This window comes from Parasteatoda tepidariorum, chromosome 3 (genome assembly GCF_982258835.1).
Source record: "Parasteatoda tepidariorum strain Cologne lab strain chromosome 3, Ptep-v5.0, whole genome shotgun sequence".
Lineage (NCBI taxonomy): Eukaryota > Metazoa > Arthropoda > Arachnida > Araneae > Theridiidae > Parasteatoda > Parasteatoda tepidariorum.
Window position 1 is genome coordinate 58,866,520 of NC_141757.1, and position 18,673 is coordinate 58,885,192.

The 18,673-nt window shown below is 28.6% G+C and overlaps 1 protein-coding gene across 1 annotated transcript in view; it reads right to left on the bottom strand.

Moving 5' to 3' along the window:
• The window catches only part of LOC107438938 (uncharacterized), a 150,686-nt gene that overhangs the window by 7,585 nt on the left and 124,428 nt on the right, over positions 1–18,673 (bottom strand). The window contains exons 4-5 of the mRNA XM_021147419.4: positions 2,475–2,733; positions 1,252–1,432 (exon numbers count right to left, since the gene is read on the bottom strand). Of these exons, the coding sequence (XP_021003078.3) occupies positions 1,252–1,432; positions 2,475–2,649 (356 nt within the window). The 5' untranslated portion in view covers positions 2,650–2,733. The remainder of the gene's footprint in view (positions 1–1,251; positions 1,433–2,474; positions 2,734–18,673) is intronic.

An 18,673-nucleotide genomic window follows, 5' to 3' on the forward strand; every position in this document is an offset into this window, starting at 1 on the left:
GCTCATCTTTCTCAGTTAGATATGTTGAATGCTGAGAATTACCTTAAATTAAATTCATATGTGATTAAAACATTGTTTTTTGTTTCAATTTTTTTAATTTAGATTCAAAAATTTCAAGCAATTTTGCTCATAATTTCTGTCTACGTTTTTAAATATCATTTTAAACAATAGGATTTTAATGCATTATTGCACAGTGGGATTTAATAAATTATTTAAAATTACATAATTACACATTAAAATTACATAATTACACATTGAAATTACATAATTACACATTAATCATCTTCCCATTCAATTTTGAATCAAATAATTTAATAATAATCTATAGAAATACATGACTTTCAATTTCGTTTTAATGTGAGCTATAACCGAGACACCTAAGTGATCGAGAGATTGAAATAATTTTGCCAAAATTATCTGTTTTTAGAAAAATGTAAGAGCTGCATAACATTTAACTACTGATAAAAATGAGTTTAATCAAAAATAACAAATAAAAATCAATTGTGAGTTTAATCTTGTTTCTCGCAATACTGTCGTTAATTTGCTTTTTGCTTAAAAAAACCCACCTACTTTTACGATTATCTAACTTAGCAGTTTCTGTAGATTATTAAGCATTAATACATATTGTGCTATAATATTAAATAAAAATAAATAACATAGAATATTTCAGTCTTATTTAAAGCTTATTAAGACGATTATTAAAGCCTTCAGTTTTATTCAAAGCTAATTATCTTAACTAAACCATATTGTCGTTGGAGAAAGAGTGCGTAATCTGAGTGAGTGAAATGTGCACAGTAATATGGTAACACAATTGGATACAGCGTTAATCTGTAGGGAATTTGTGCAATATTATGGTGCAATTTTCAGTTTCAGAACACTAAAAAAAATTAATTCTTGTTGTACCATGTTGAAATGCCTTATTGATCAAAAATGCGGCGAAATATTGTATCGTATTGCTGTCCTCATTTGATTCACCCACCTTTTTTTTCAAGACAATATGGTTTAATTTAAGGAGAAACAGGATTCAACGTCTTAGTAAAATTCAGATATAATTGAAAGATGCTATGCAAGTTACTTTTACGTAAAAAATTTTAAATGTGTAAGGATTTAAAAGATATTGACTTACAAAGCATTTAACTACTTTATCATTTAATCAAATGATCTACATAGTAAAAAAGTAAAATTAAGAAAAATACTATTCCTGTCATAAAGAATACTTTGAAACATTTCATAAAATTAAAAATGTTTTACTTTTCTTGTTCAAGAGTTCCAATTTGGAATGATAGGAAGGTTAGCTGAACAACATCTCCGTAGTCTCCCCCAGCAGCAACAAATGTCATGGAACATACGTAAGGTAGTGGCCTCTGAAAAGGGGCTGTCATCCTTAGAGCATTCTTTATATTTACTTCAGAGTAGAATGTGCGGTTACAGTCTGAAAATTGTAATTATAATAAATCAGTTGTATTCTGTTATACGTCATAGGCATGATGAATATGTATGTTTATTTTTAGATTAATATAAGCTATTGAGAAAATCTTCTTTGCATCGCTTTTTCAATTGTATACGTTTCGCCTCAAATAAAAATGTAATAAAATTTTTAATTAAAGAGGATAATAAATTAGTCGTGGTCTTTTGGGTATTTTAGCTAACAATAATTTGAATTATGTTAACATAAAAGATAATTAGGTGTTTGTAAACAATGGAATCAAGTAACTTAGTTGCCTTATTTTGTTTTACAATCCAAATATTTACTGTTTTACTAGATAAAAGCTGTCAAAAAATTTTTTAAAATAAAATTGAGCATAGTCAACTGGTAGTTAAAATTCATAATTTCTTTTCCGAAATTATTTGACCAATAATTTCACAGTTTTTATTTCTTAGAAATTTAAAAGAAAAAAAATATCCGACTGCATGATTCAATTGCATGATTAAATTTATATAAGATTCACGAATATATGAATATGTATAAGTTACATATCTGTTATTCTATGTACATAATAAGAGATAATATATGAATGAATTTGTAAATTATATACGCTTCGAGACTACGTATATTTAACCGGAAACTTCATGAAAGCTCATTCACAACAAAAAAATCAATCTGAAGTAAATCTTTACCCCGAATAAATGGTTTTAAAGAATAAAATTACCGAATCAAAATGATATAAAAGTTAAAACATTTCATTTCTACTATTTTATAATAAATCATATGTATTCAACTTTTATTACAGAGCATTTTTTCCATTGATAAACTGTACTTAGACTTTAATTTTGCATCTAAGAATTAATGTTGTGCATTAAATTAATAGACCTGAATTCTTCCAAAAACTCTTTAATTTTCTTATTAGAGTGATTTTATTAATTTAATTACCAAAACCAACCAATCTAAGATAGATATTTTTTACATACAATACTAAGCAATATTTTGAACAGATTAACATTGTTTGTTTCTGATTTAGTTGAAGGGAACTGACTTGTGCAGGCGGATGGTTCGTCACTCAAGTCTCCACAGTCATCGTTGCCGTCGCAGTATCGGCCAGATTCAATGCAGCGCCCGTTGTCACACGTGTGTTCAGAAAGGCGACAAACAGCCCAGCACTGGCCCAACACCGTCAGACAGAGGACGAGGGGAAGGGACAGCCATCCCATCCTCCTCCTCCCCCTCAGCCGGCCCCATACATTTCTCACCCCTCCTTCCTTCTCCCTTCTTTAGGCACACTGCACTCTAGACACCTGAGGAACAAAATATACTCGTTGTATACAGGTTTTAAATGTTCTTATGCACATAAACATAGTTGGAAAATAAAAAATTTTTTTACTCCAAAATATTTGTAATGTACTCACTAAGGATTCATAAAATACAACAATCTGATATGGTGAAAAGTACTTTTTAAGGCTAAAAGCATATTTTGTACATCAATTTTGTTTAAAATAAGAACTGCGATTAACATAAAGGAAATGAAGTGTGAAGAATTATATACGAAGAAATACCTCAGGAGAAAAAGCGATATGCCATATTTAGAAAAATAATAAATAATGATTTCCCCTGTTGTAAAGAGTTACATGAAACAGAATCCTTAATCTTTAACGAAATCTTAATGCGTGTCTTTTTCGATAAATACTGTGATGCCACAATTGGCATTACATATTTATTTCCTATCTTTAAAGTATCTTTTATTACTTAAGCCTATTTTTATTAATAGAATGATGTTTAAAATAAATCACAGACTTAATCTTTTAAAAACGAACATGAACATATAATATTTATTCTTCTCTTATAGATCAATATAACGGATACTTTTTATTTCATTACTAATCCAAAACAAAAATCTATTTATAACTTTTATTCTAATTTCTAACTGCAAAAATGTTTCAGTTGCATGGTTGTAATCTTGGCGAACAAAAAACAAGGTATTCAAACCTTAGGTATTCTTTGGCCAAGGTTGTAATAATTCTCATAAATTTGTTGGCGATTCGTGATCGCCAGGGTATTATTTTAAACCCAATATTGATATGTTGGTTGGCTTTGTTTTGGCTATGTTATAATTTATTAAATCGCCAATTTTGGATCTCCTACCCATGCTTCTGTGTCCGTTGGGAACAAATTACATATACTTTTTAATTTGGCTTTTGATTAGGCAGGTCGTGGGCGATTTGTCTCCCACGGCCTGTCCTCATTAATATTATATTATGTAAAACTGATTCAACTGAAATTCTTATGGATAATATTTATATGTGGTATCTCGAGCTCGGCAAATATATTAAATATAAGCTTTTTATTAATTCTGATCCGGTTCAAGTATTATTTTCGTCATCTTCTGTTTTTATCACAATCTTCATTTAGTCAATATTCTTCAACTAGTCCACTATACCAATACAACCTCCAACACCCCTGATATTTCATGTTCACATAAATGGTACTCATCAATCCTTCGCCATAAATACAAAACTGTTGTCGATCTTTTTTTTATCCCGAGGACTTGAACTAAGATGGTCACGTAGATAACTTATTTTTTTTTTATTTATCTAAACAAAATACTTCAATACTAGCTTGAAATTATTACTTATAAGTTATTGAATTTAATCTTGAGTTTTTAAACTGGTCAAACACTTCTTAGGATACTATAATTGACTCAGAATTCAACTTTAATAATAGAGCGGCATGCATATTACGGTGTCTTGATTTTGATATAATCGAAAAATTTTCGAATTTTAAAACAACTTATGCCTCAAAAGTATCCTTTTATGTTCTTTAATTAGAAACAAAGAATAATTTTTATTTTGAACAATTTTTAAATATCCCACTCTCGCTTTGAAATTTTTTGATACAAAATTACATTTTTTTTGCTAAAACAGCTTTACTTTAAGACTCGGGACTTCTCAAAAATAAATTTTAAGATCCTCAATTAAGAATAAGAAAAATTCGTTGCATTCATTACATTTTTATTACCCCAAATTTGCTTTGAAAATTATTACTCTACATTAAAAATTAATCTTCTGCATCAACTCAGCAGCTATCAAATCCTTCGAGCTAATTGTTTTGGGCCAAGACCAGTAATTAACGAAGGCTTTGGAAGCTGTGAGTCCTGTAACTAGTGTCACATGACCAATAAAGGTAGACGTCTGTTCTGCCTACGTTACATAATGATGTTCCATCATAGTTTTTCTGTTTCACTTTGTATTTCCTTTTCTTTCCTTTTTTTAAAATATCTTACCACCTTTTTCCTAACTTTTTCTCCCGAAGAGATTTCATACACATTTTTAGTACTTGATCTTTTAGATTTCCAGAAAGGCCATTTTTATACAACTTTGCTGTTTTTCAATCAAATTTATGCTATTCAGCAGATGGCGAAGAGACTCCTTGGCACTTAGGACTTCTCCAATGGCACTTTGCTTCCCCAGTTATATGTTAAAAAATTTTTACATTTGAAAAAGTCAAACAAAGTATCCCTTGCAAGTAATTTGAAATCATTAATATCCCTCGCTTAAATTTATGGATATTTCGAATTGTCTCAATTTTATTTCACCTTTGAAAGTAACTTTTAAGATGTGTTGTTTAGCCAATATTATGCATTTAATTTTTGAATTTTCAGTCCGTATATTTTTTATTCTTTCTGTAAAAACAAATGCTTTGTCACTAAATAAAAATCAAACTTTCGCTCTTATATCAAGCTTTTGATGAACAAGAATAAAATATTTCAGAACATCTTCACACCAAAAAGACTTCTGCCACTGAGCTCAGCTCTCAAGAAGAGCAAAATTTCTTATATGCTTGTGCGTATTTACAACTTCAAGCATCTTGAACTATAAATCGTTCTTACACCTTTCACTGTTTAAAAATGATTTCAGAACATCAAAATTCAATTACAATCATTTATGAGTGACTGTAATTCCATTTTCTATTTATAAATCAATGCAATTTGCATTAGCAAAAAACTTATGTTTATCGTATAATTTATTAATTAACTCTAAGAAAGCAGAGTGAAAATTCCCTAATAATGAAGAATAATTCATTAAATTTGGTTATTAGTATCATCTAGTAACGTGTTTTAATAAAAAAATATAACAAAAATATTTATAAATAAATTGTTTGAGAGATCGGGTGTTTTTCATTCCTAATTCCATCTTCTATTTATAAATCAATGTAATTCGCATTATCAAAAAACTTATGTTTATAGTATAATTTATTGATTAAGTGTAAGAAAGCAAAAAGAAAATTCCCCATTAATGCAAAATAATTTATTAAATTTGGTTATTAATATCATCTAGTAACGTGTTTTAATAAAAAAATATAACAAAAATATTTATGAAAAAATTGCTTGAGAGATCGGGTGTTTTTAATTCCTAATTCCATCTTCTATTTATAAATCAATGCAATTCGCATTATCAAAAAACTTATGTTTATCGTATAATTTATTGATTAAGTGTAAGAAAGCAAAAAGAAAATTCCCCATTAATGCAAAATAATTTATTAAATTTGGTTATTAATGTTATCTAGTAACTTGTTTTAATAAAAAAAAAATTAATAAAAATATTTATTAATAAATTTTTTGAGAAATCGAGTGCTTTTCATTCCTAAAGCTAACTACTAAGAGAAAATGGAGTAACTCTTCCAAGAATTAAAGAACAAATTTCAAATTTTCAAAGCAATTGCTTGGTTTTTGGAAATATTATAAATGAAAAATTCTTTTTATTTATAAATGGGGATCTTAAAACTAAACTTTAAAGTGGTCAGGAGTTATTAAGTAATGCAGCGTTTAGCAAAAATATAAAATTTTATTTCAAAAGTCGAAATTTCAAAGCCAGTATGGGACATTCAGAAATTCAGGTACCTAAAGCAAAACTTTTAAGAAGAAAAGTGCTTCAAAACTCATTGATAATGTGTTAAATTGTTAAAATCGAGGTACCTTAATGCATATTTTGCATGTTTCGGATGGAAAATTGAAAATAGGAAGGTTCATTGAAATTAATAAGAGAATACGCTACTTGACGAACAAATAATGACACATAATGAACATGAGAAAAATTATGGATTACAGCAAAATATTTCCTATTTCAAACTTTAAACCGAGATAGTAAAAAAAAAATACTTTTCAAATCCAAGACATTCATTAGTTTCTATAAACACTACCAACAATGACTGCCACTATTGATTTATAGAAAAATACGAAGACGAAGTAGAAACAGGAAACCCAACATTTACACAAGACTGGCTAGTAGTGAGGAAATCAACTTTTCAAAGAGACTTCATCCGGGTGATTCCTTCAGAAGGATGATTGAAGATGAACCGAGAAGAGTAGATACGAAGCTTGGTATAAAGAATTGATCCACTGCAGAGCAAGTCTAATCTTGGCGGTCTAATGAAGTGATCGCAAACCACTCATTACGTCAAAAAGAATCGAGACTACTCAACTTTTTTTTCTTCTTTTCGAGGATCTCTTATGTTCCTACTTTTTTTTATCTTACAAATAAAAATGGTCGAACAAGAAGAAGCAATGCAATCTACTAAAATAAAGAGATGATAAAGAGAACTGAAATGAAGTGGTAAAGAAGGAGCTGATTGCGTGCCTCTTGATAAGGCAGTAAAATTTGGGGCATTCAATTCGAAATTAGATATATAATCCCATTTTTCTTTTTAAAGATTAGAATTCGTGGAATTAGATTTCTGGAATTGTGCCAACAGACATTATATAAAGTACTTGTGGAAATATTAGTGGCTGTAGATTTTTTCCATGGTTTGATCGGAAAAAAAAAATTAAAAAAAAAATATTAGATCGATTTTTTTAATCAAGCACACTTATTGCTAAAATTGTTAATATGTTACACTTATTGTATTACTCTTATTGTTATGTTACACTTATTGCTAAAATAGTAATAATTAGGTCCGTGGTAAGTAAAAAAAAGTTTTGATGTAATTTTCTTCAACATTTTAATTCGAAACGTTATGCGTATAATTTTAATTTTCATAAGTTCCTTATAACTTTTTTTAGGTTGTAAGTATTGGAGAGATTGAATTACTTTATTGTTGTAATTTTTATACGTCACATTAAGAAAGATACTCTTTAAAGTTATGTTTTTCAGGTCTAGTTCATCTCTAGGGCATTCCAAAACATAAAAAATTAGTTTTATATTTAATTTTTTATCATCAATGTAAATGAAGAACAATTACGGCTGAGTATAAAATACATTACTCCCATGGCTCAAAAAAGTAATAAAATATACAATGGAGTTAATATAAAAATAGTGAATAATTTGTACAATATTTTGAAAAAGCTTAAAACTGAGATACAAATAAAGCCAATAGCATCTGTTTTTAATATGGAATAAAACGTGTTTTCTCTCCAGTGGAGATGTTTTTCAGAACTGGATTTTTGTGATCTGTTAGCGGATTAATGGATTTCTGTGATCTATAGTACTTCGAATTGGACAAATTTTGTCAAAAGGTTTCTTTTTTTAGAAAGATTTCAAAATATAGCTACTTGAAACATTTAATCATACAAAATATTTATACCTAGTGTGCTTTTAAATGGACTATTGCTTTATTAGAATTTACTGTGTAGAAATCTGTTTTGATGTTAATCACGACATTATAAGATAATATAAGAAATTAAATTTGGATCTGAAGTGAAAGAACAGTGCGTTTTTAAAGCTAAAGCGGTGGAAAACGGAAAGAAATTGTGTACTTCCATTTCTTTGATTTAAGTAAATTTTATATACAATCACTTTTTATTGATGAAAATTAATGGGTTAAAACAGAGGCTCTCAAATGTTGTTCCACAAAACCCTGGGGTTCTGAGAGTTTAAAATTTTTAAAACTATTTATGAGTTTTAGCACCTATCATTATGTATTCAAATCAAGCAACAAACTATTATTTATTTTATATTTTGGTCAGTTTTATAAATTAAGGTAAAAACGTTGAAAAAGAATGAGAATATTTAAGAAAAAAAAATTTCTTTCAATAACAATGTATAAAATAAATTATGCTAAGAACATTATAATACACTTTTTATAAAAAAAATCCAGATATTTCTCATCAATCTTTTCACTTCTGTATAAAAAGATTAAATTCTAGAATATTGAATTATATTTCCCTGATAACCATTCTCAACTCTTATAAGTTCTTTTTCAAAAACTTTAGTTCTTTTTCAAACTTTTCAGTGAACTTTATTCATTTTAAGCCTTTGCATTTACTAAAAACAATTTCAGAACTAGTCTAAATGCCACTCCATGCTGTTAGAAATTTATCTGAAAAAATGTTTAAATAACAATTTATTTAATTGTTATTTTACCTTTATTCAAATAAAACAGTCAAATAATTCTAAATGAGATAGTATTCAAACTGTTAACTCTGAAAAATCGGTTATTAACTGCTATCACTTAATACGGCTAAGCAACCAGAATTTTATAGCGCCGACTTATGAAGTTAGTCAGTTCCTTTAAGATGCATACATATTAAAGCCGAGACAGCTAATCTGTCAATCTCATGACTAACAGAGCGAGGGTTCGAATCACGGTATTTACACCGTAATATTTCCTTTATTCCTTTCCAGACATAGAAAGTTTCCAGTGTTCTGTACTCTCCAATTTGTGATCATGAACTGTTGGAGATCGACACTCTCATTATTATAGCACTGAAACCATTCTAATTATAATTGGTAAAACAATTGAATAGCTTTGTATTCATGTTTTTTTAACCAAACTTATTGTTAACTGTGTCAAAACCGTAATAGCAAAAAAAATGTTCTTCGCTGTAAATTTTACGGTTAATTAGATGAACATACTGCTGCTGGTTATTTAACCATAATTTTAAATTAAAATTCCAACAGTGCAGACCAACGAATTCAAATGTTTGACGTAAATTAATTTAATTTAATATAATTTTAATTCTATTAATCATATAATGATAACTGAATAAAATTTACTCTTCACATTAAATGTGATCGAAGCAGTTTGTAGTTTATTAGTATTATTTTTCATTAGTATATCCATAGCTACTAATTTTATTTATTGACTGGGGTTCCACGTACTTAATTGTATCTTAATTAAATGGATTTAAACAAAAGAAATTTATAATTTTTCAACAAAATTATAAATTCAGATATAATCTCTTTTGAAATTTAAAAAATAAAAAAAACTTTTAATTAAAATATGTATAGCATTGTCTAACATTGTTAAAAAAACTTTTTAATTTAGTCATAATTTTGTAACATCCCAATTAAAATTTTAATCACATTTTAATTAGCTTGTATTTTCGTATCCAAATATAAAATGCTTAGGTCTAGTAGCTCCATCCATAAGGTAAATTATGAAAAGCGTTAAAAGCAAAATAATGTTTATTTTTTGAGCGGTGTATAGAGAAAAGTCAATTACCGTAATCTATGATAATGACATTTAGAAAGGAAAAGTCATAATTCCGGTTAATAAAACCAAAATATACAGGTATTTAAACCCATTAATTTGGTAATTTTTTAATTCATGTTACAACTTTTCACCAGAACTTATGACTTTCAAATTTGTAGTCATTTTTATCACTATTAAATTATACAAAACTGAAAAGACAATTTGACCGAATAAATTACTTTTATGCCATGCTCTAAAGTATCGTGATAAAATTAAAAACATTTATTACACTTTATGAAACAGTATTTTAATACTAATTTCATACGTAAACCCCTGGTAAAAATTACTATACTTTTTGGTGATCCCATAGAGTCAGAATCACGTTAAATTTTACCATATTTTAGAAGTTTTGTACATACTTTTTTTCTCAATGCTCAATGCATACATTTTTTTATAAATGATTACATTTATAGAGTATTTTCAAGCATTCGTTATATTTCGAGCAGAAGTAATACACTCTTTATATTGAATATTTCGTATTTAATTTAAACGAAATTCTGAAAGCATTCAAAGACTAATACGTATTTCTTTATCGTATAAAAATAATAAATCGTGCATTCAATCTATTTTTCTTTTAAATGAAACTCTTGCATAAACGATATATTTCTTTTTTTTGTTATAACTAAAATCCGTTATCTCAAAAATGTTAAACATACAAGTTCAAATCTACGCCTCATATTAGTGAATGCATTTTCTCCTATCATCAATCATCCTTTTGAATTACAGAGATTGATGATTAAGCTCAAAAGCCTCTGCACAAAACATCCCAGACATTTAATTTTAGGAAAAAATAACTTACTTGGAATAAAGCAGCGAAATATTTAGATTATTCATTGCAAAAAAGACATTAAATATCCGTTTAAAATATTTTTAAAGAATTTAACTTAGCATATGTTGCAAACAGTTAGTGACACAGTATGATGCGATGAACAAGTTTAAATACATTTATAGTTATTCGCGATGTTAGAAATTTCTTGGAAAAAAATTTTTAAATGATAATTTATTTAATTGTTATTTTACTATATTTAAACAAACTAGTCAAATAAACATAAATAAAATGGTATTCAAACTGTTAACTATGAGAAAAACAGTTTTTTAGCTGCTTTCACCCAATACGGTTAAACAACCAGAAGTTTATCGCATCAGCTAGGTCCAATAAATGGAGCCAGTTAGTTCCTTGCAGGTTGGCCCATATTACAGCAGAGGAGGCTAATCTGTTGGTCTCATGACGGACAGAATGGGGGTTAACGTCACAGCGTTGACGTCACAAAATGTCTCCATTTTCTTGAACACATTATCATTGGAATACGATACCCTTATTCGCACAGATGATAGCACCATAAAGTAGCTAAACTGTACCCATCATTCAGTTAAAATGCTTTTTACAGTTTTGAAACCATGATAGTTGGTAATGGTTGAAAAACCGTACAATTCTGCATTCATGGGTTTTTAACCATACTTGTCGTTTACGGTTTCCAAACCGTTTTGCTAAAAAATGCTTTTTACCATAAACTTTACTCTTAATTGGATGGACCGGATGCCGCCTGTTATTTTACCATAATTTTGGAATCAAAATTCTTATAGTGTATAATTATCAAAGGTTTGCTAAATAAACTAATGCTGTAAATAAAAATTTAAATTTAAAATTTTTTATCAGGCAAGAAACATTATGCTAGTTTCAGTTACAGTAGCATTTGAATCTTAAATCAATTTAACTTAGTAATATTTATTGAGCTTTATAAGGGCAACAGAAACCTCTTCATATATGAAAAGTCTGCTTTTTCATTAGTAAATATATTTGGCATTTAAAGCTGTGACTTATATTCAAGTAATATTTTAAATCACGAAGTTGATCAACTTTTATTTAATTATGAAAAGAAATCACCTAATTTAAAGAAATCATTTAACTATTGATGCCAATGATCCTTACTTATTATTAGTAATAGGTACTAATTGAAAAAGCAAAATTAGTATAGAAATGGTACAAGTCCTTTTAGGAGAAGAGTAAAATATCATCATACTATTTTTGACGTCAATGATGCTCAATTTTTGTAATAAGTACTAACTGAAATAAAACGAAAGTAAGCTATGTACTAAAAACCAAAAATAATGGAGAAATGGCAAAAATTCATTTAGGTGACAATAAAAAATCGTTATTTTTAAGACCAATGATGATATGGTAATAAGTACTAATTGAAATAAAAAAATATTCGTTTGTGTTAAGCAACTAACTTGATAGAGAAAAGATATTAATTCGTTTAAGAAAAATGTAAAAAAAAACTATCACACTATTATTGACGCCAATTATGCTTAGCTATATTTGGCACTACTGGTATATGGTAATTGATGTAGTTTTAATGGCTACCAAACATACTAATAAGGTTCAAAATATTTTATAAGTAAATTTGGTGCCTATTTAAACCGTACCAATACTGCGCATTTTTAATTATAGATAAATAAGTTTTTACGGTCCCTCGAATATTTAAGTATAGAAGAAAATTTCTTGATTATTAAGCATTTTAAATATCATGAACAGGAGTAACAGCATTGCGACAAATGATCTTAAATATAGTTAATATTCATTTTGAGGAGATGGTCTACTAAAAACGAGTGTTGCTAAATCTAATAGCGTAAAGTCTTCGGGAAGGGCAACAAATAATAATAAATAAATAAATAAAAGGATTGGATATATTTTAGCTTTATTAATTGTTTTTTGTCTTTAACTTATGCGCATAATTCTGTAGTGTTGTTCAGCCTCTGATTGTTTACTTTTCTCACCCCGAACGGAAAACCTGGATTCAGCTAGTTTTTAATAAAAGATCAATCATCTAAAATAAGTGTGTTTTACTCACTTATATCAAATTCTAAAACATTATAATTCATGTGATGAAAAGGCAGATACAATGAATATTGACTTGACATACATAACATAGAACTTAGAAAAAAGTCATCAAATTATATGTAGAAAGAATGCCATGAATGTACTGACGAATGCAATAAATATTCTGAAATTAAATTCTAAGCAAATTTATTGCGTTACTTTGAAAGTATATTGCAGTTATTACGGCATTTCTGAAGTGAGCAATCTACATTGAGCGGAGAAAAAAAAAGATTAAAGTGTTACTTTCAAGTAGTCAAAAGTTGGTCTAATCCCCAAAGACACATTCAATTTCGAATAAAGAAAAGTAGCGAAGACGAAAAAGTAAGCTGTAATGACTTTTTTCCAACTTTCTTACCCCTTACAACAAATCCAAATCATTTTCTTAGCAAAAATATCGCCTAAAGTAAGCAAAAAAGAATCGCTACGAAGGAAAATAACCTTTTTCAAAAATAGCTGGTCATTTCTATGACTTGATATTACGCTTTATACAAAGCCATTTGGTCAATCTGACCACGAGCAAGATTGGACATTAAGAACTACAACAGAATAGAACTAACATTTTCTAGGTGGAAAGTAAGAAAAAAGTTGGGCTCTTTCGGTTTTTTTTTCAACCAGAAATTCTTGGAATAAAAAAATAAAAAGAGATATTGCTTTAGAGTTTTTTCGCTTTCCTTAATATCTTTATTTCGACAAATTTTGGCGCTCATCTTAAAGTGTGTATATGTTTATAAAAAAATATATAACTTTATCATTACTTTCAAAGATCAAAATTCCGTTTCTCCTTAAATGAATGTGCTTTACTTTAAACTTTTAATATATATTTTTTTCAAACTGATTTTTATTTCAATATTTTTTGCTTTTGTTAGTATTTGAGTCTCTAATTTTAAATGCAGCATATTATTTTCAGATATAATCATTAATTAAGGGCTATTTTTACTTCTGGAATTTTTTTAACAGCGTAGACAAAAGGACTGAAAAATGGGATTTTACTATTTTGTTACTTATTACTTCTGTTACTTATTGCTCTATTACTTCTAGGGCATCACAAGAGCAACTACCATAACGCTTACTTGTCCCAAAATATATGTGTGATTCTTATAAAATTTTATGCATAAATAAGCATGGAATTATCCATTATTGCTTTCTTAAATTGAATGTTGCAAAACAAACTATTTACACTATGCTGTAATAACAAATTACAAATACGCAAAACAGGAGCATCTGCATACATTTTCTGCTATCAAAAGGTATTTAAGTGATTAATATTGAAATATCATTACTGCGGCTGTTATTTGATGAGTGATTTAAGTATTTGAATAGTTGAATCGGAATTCAACTATTCGGGGAATGGCACTTTGAAGTTAGTTGCGAGATACAACAAGAGTTAGCGAATTTTCCGTAGTTAGAATGTATTACACCTGTTTATTTCGACATTTTGGAGCAGTGCAATCGTCTTTCATTTGCCCCGTACGTAAAGACTATGCGTTCACTTGCGTGTGTACTATGAGTACACTCAATTATTATTTATACACTTCTGACATATAGTAATATATGATATACCCACAGTGAGAAATAAGTTTGGTAAAAATTATAAGAATATGGTAAAACTTAAGGCATATCTGGCTGTAAAAGAACACTATAAAGCAAAGTAATTTTTACTAAGATTTTTTTTAATAATTTTGATAAATTAACTATAAAACTAAGTTTTATAATATGTAAAAAAATTCATAAATGTGGTAACATTTGGAAATTTTATTATGATACCTTAGAGCAGGGGTCCCCAACCTTTTTGTACCTAAGAGTAAATACCAGAATATCGGTTGAATGGCGGGCACCACTTATTTTTTTAAGATAAATTTATAGTTGCTAGACATAGGTAATAATACAAACACTACATATAGCGCACACAAAATTTAATTTTAAAAATTTATTTATCATATGAATATAATTAGTATTAATATGCTTGTGTAAAATAAATGATTACTGAATTGCTTGCAAAACATGCGAAGTATTAAAACTATTTATAAAATACAGTCAATGTGATCTTTGTCATTGCATTTCACTGGCCATCGCTTCATAATTGGGAGAACATGATGAAATTCCTACTTGCAAGCAATCGTCAAGGTGTTCATCTGTAAATCGGGATCTATATTTTGAATTCATTGTCGAAAGCAATGATTCCCAAACGTATGTAAAACCACAAAACTAGTTTACTTTATATGTTGCTCTTTTTAAGAATGGAAAATTATTTCTGTCAACTATATTCCAGAATTTCTCATCTGATATAATCGATTTGAGGATAATGTCATTCCGAAGATCCAAAATTTCTATCTCCACTTCTTCTCGCCTAACTTGAAGACATTCTGAAATGCATGTTGCTATTTTGGTTACGTATATTTGATGGTAAAAGGATTTACAGAAAAGGTGACCATAGGCTCGATGATATTAAATTGTTAAAAGCGATTTTCAAATTGATCTTGAAGCAATTGGAGGTTGATGACAAATGTTAACAAGACAGATTCACTGTCACCTATCATTTTTTTCATGTTTGGAAAATGCAAAAGAGACTTTATTTTCAAATGTGATATCCAGAAAACTAACTTCGTTCTGAACGAGTGTATAGCCTTCTCATTCTTGCTATAATATTTGTCTTTTCCCTGCAGCTCCAAGTTTAAATTATTTAGTTTTTCAATTAGGTCTGTTACGAAAGACAAATCTCCTAGCCAGAGAGAATCTGTTAGTTCTAAAAATATTTGATTTTTGGCTGTAAGATAATCTTTTATTTCTTCGAATAAATGTATAAATCTATCAAGCACTTTGCCTTGACTGAGCCAGCGTACTTCAGTATGTAAAATGAAGTCAGCATCAGCAGGATTTCGTAACAGTGCCTTGAAAAGTCGAAGTTGCAAAGGAGCTGCTAGAATTAAGTTAACTATTTCGATAATTATCATTACGTGTAACAATTGTAGTAATTAACCGCATTAATTTTTGCATATGGGAAAATGGAAAACTGAAATATTGTATTTTATCGTTGGGTACAAGCAGCGGGCGCACCTAGACCGATCGACGGGCGCCCGCGGGCATAGGGTTGGGGATCCCTGCCTTAGAGCATGACATTGAAATCATTTTTTCGGTTAAATTTAATTTTCAGTTTTGTATTTTTTACTAAGTGTGCAATATTGAAAACTATAATTTTGAAAATTAGAATCTTCGGTAGACCGTTATCATATGAACGAGAAAATTACCAACGGAATTCTTTAAATGCCATATATTTAGGCCGGGATAGACTAATCTGTAGGGCACCAGACTCGTGTTCGTGGGAATGGGAGTTCAAATCTAGCCGACCGAAGAATTTCCGTGCATTAAATGGTGACTGGTGCACGCTAAATCTGTCAGGGTCATAAAGTCCTCCGATTCCGTAACAAATCAATACCTCTGGGGGTACTGATCCAAGAAATACCTTGTTTTCTGGATTGGATTCAAAATTACAAGTCTACGGAGTTGAATACTGGTAGTCGTAAGGTCAAATTTGGGTTGACTGTTCAACGTCGGTTATATTAAATACCATTTGCTTAGGTATTATTAACCAGAACAATGGTCATTTTTATCAGAAATGCCATTATCCTACAGTATGGTAATTTTACCAGAATTTTCTCCTTCGTGCAGTATTAAAATTTCTTGAAAAGATACATAGTTAAGCTTACTAGTAATTTGCAGTTTTCAACTAAATTTTATAAATATTATAATGATATATATATATATATGAAGAATTAAATATTTTTCAGATATTACTACATTTTTGAATGCCACCATATTATAACAAAATATTTTATTTAAAATAGTTTTTTATTTTCAGTATGTATCACTAACAAGATAGGAAACTAATATTGTTTAAACGGTTAAAAAAATGAAAATAAAATTACAAATCAAAATTAATTTTTAAAAACAAATAACAGCAAGTAACATGAAATGCATGTTAGGAATCATGGCTTATCCCTATTACGAAATATCAGGATCCTATATTTCCTTCATTTTCCTATTCCTATATTTTTAGGATTAAAAAATTCCTCCTTTTTAGCAAATCAAACATATTTATTTAAAGATTACCTATTAATATAATAATGAAAATTTATTTATTTAATGAAAATTTTATTAAATTAATCTGCCTCTTCTCGGAGCGTAATTTGGGTAACAATGACATGTAATTTGGCTAAGAGAATTACATATCATGCGCTCATATTCCAATAAAAAAATAAAGAGTAATAAAATGCCATAAAAATTGAAACTTAGCATTCAAACTTAGCATGAAAATGTAGCATGAAAAGTTGCCTTTGAAATGATATGTAACTCTGGTATAGAATTTTCCAATAATAACAATATTTTTTTCTAGATTGAGTCTTCACAGTAGGGGCATTAGTCAGATGTCAAAGTATTTTAGATTTTTTTCATCTTATTCTCATGCATATACTTGCAATTTAACCCTTTTTTTGCCAAGCACAAAAGTTTTATAAAATGTGGTATTTTAGTAGCATTTATTTTATTTTGTTTGCAGAATGTACGAATTTAATCAATCATAAAAAAATATCTATTTATATTATTATACAACCGTTTCAAGTAAAAATTTGAAGAAAAACTAGCATAGTTTGAATATTTAATTGCTGATATTGTAAGTTGTTTTTAGAATCACTAAAATTAGCAGAAAAATAAAGTTAGTGAAAAAAGTACAGAACGTAAAAAAGAGAAAACGGACCACCTTATATAACTTTTGGTCTAATATGATCAGATCTTCACGTTCTAGAACTCAATCTTACAGGTTCGAAAGGGTGAATGTTCTAATTAATAAGTGCAAATGATATTTCAACTTACAAAATCAGATACAAAAGCGTACTTTCCCTAATAAAACAGAACTTTTCTTTTACAGATCCGGATTTCTGACCGCAATCTGGGAAGCATGTTCCTATATTTTGATCAATAGAGCTATATCTTAATGTTAATTTAACTTTTTGTGTATTTCCCTATATCTTGAGAACTTTTGAAGCGAATTGAACAGCTTTTGCAAACAACTATGGAATTCGTTTGAGGAATTCCATGCAAAAGAAGAGACTCTAATAAATATTTATAATTGTATTTAATAATAGTCGAAAAACATTGAATTGTAAGTTACGTAATTCTTCACTTTATTTTAAAGCATAAAGTATTAACGTTTAAAGTATTTAAAGTATTTACATAGGAAAATATTACATATGAGCAAATTGGTCGAATGATTCCCGAAAAATTGAATTTCATAGAATTGGTATTGTTAAAATTCAATTTTTGAGAAACTATTTAACTGATTTAGATCAAATTTTGAATTTTGTCATGTAAAATTGCTTATTTTACAATGATATCCCTTAGGAAAATTTGCCATAGAGAAGCCTATGGTAATCTATGGCAACCTATGGCTACCATAGAAATTTGTATGGCAAGATACCATACGCCTATGGTTACCATAGAGATTTGTATGGCACAACACCATAAGCCTATGGCTACCATAGAGATTTGTATGGCACAACCCCATAAGCCTATGGCTACCATAGAAATTTATATGGCAAGATACCATACGCCTATGGTTACCATAGAGATTTGTATGGCAAAACCCCAAAAGCCTATGGCTACCATAAATATTTGTATGGCAGTATACCATAGACTAATGGTAACCATAAGGATTTGTATGGCACGTCACCATTGGCCTATGGCAACCACAGAAATTTGTATGGCAGTATACCATAGGCCAATGGTTTTTTTTTTTTTAATTTCTTTTTATTTAGTATTGAATGTACTTTTTATTACGACCTAAGTCTTTCATGTATTCCTTTACATAACTTATGGTCAATTAGTTTTCTTTTTTCCAA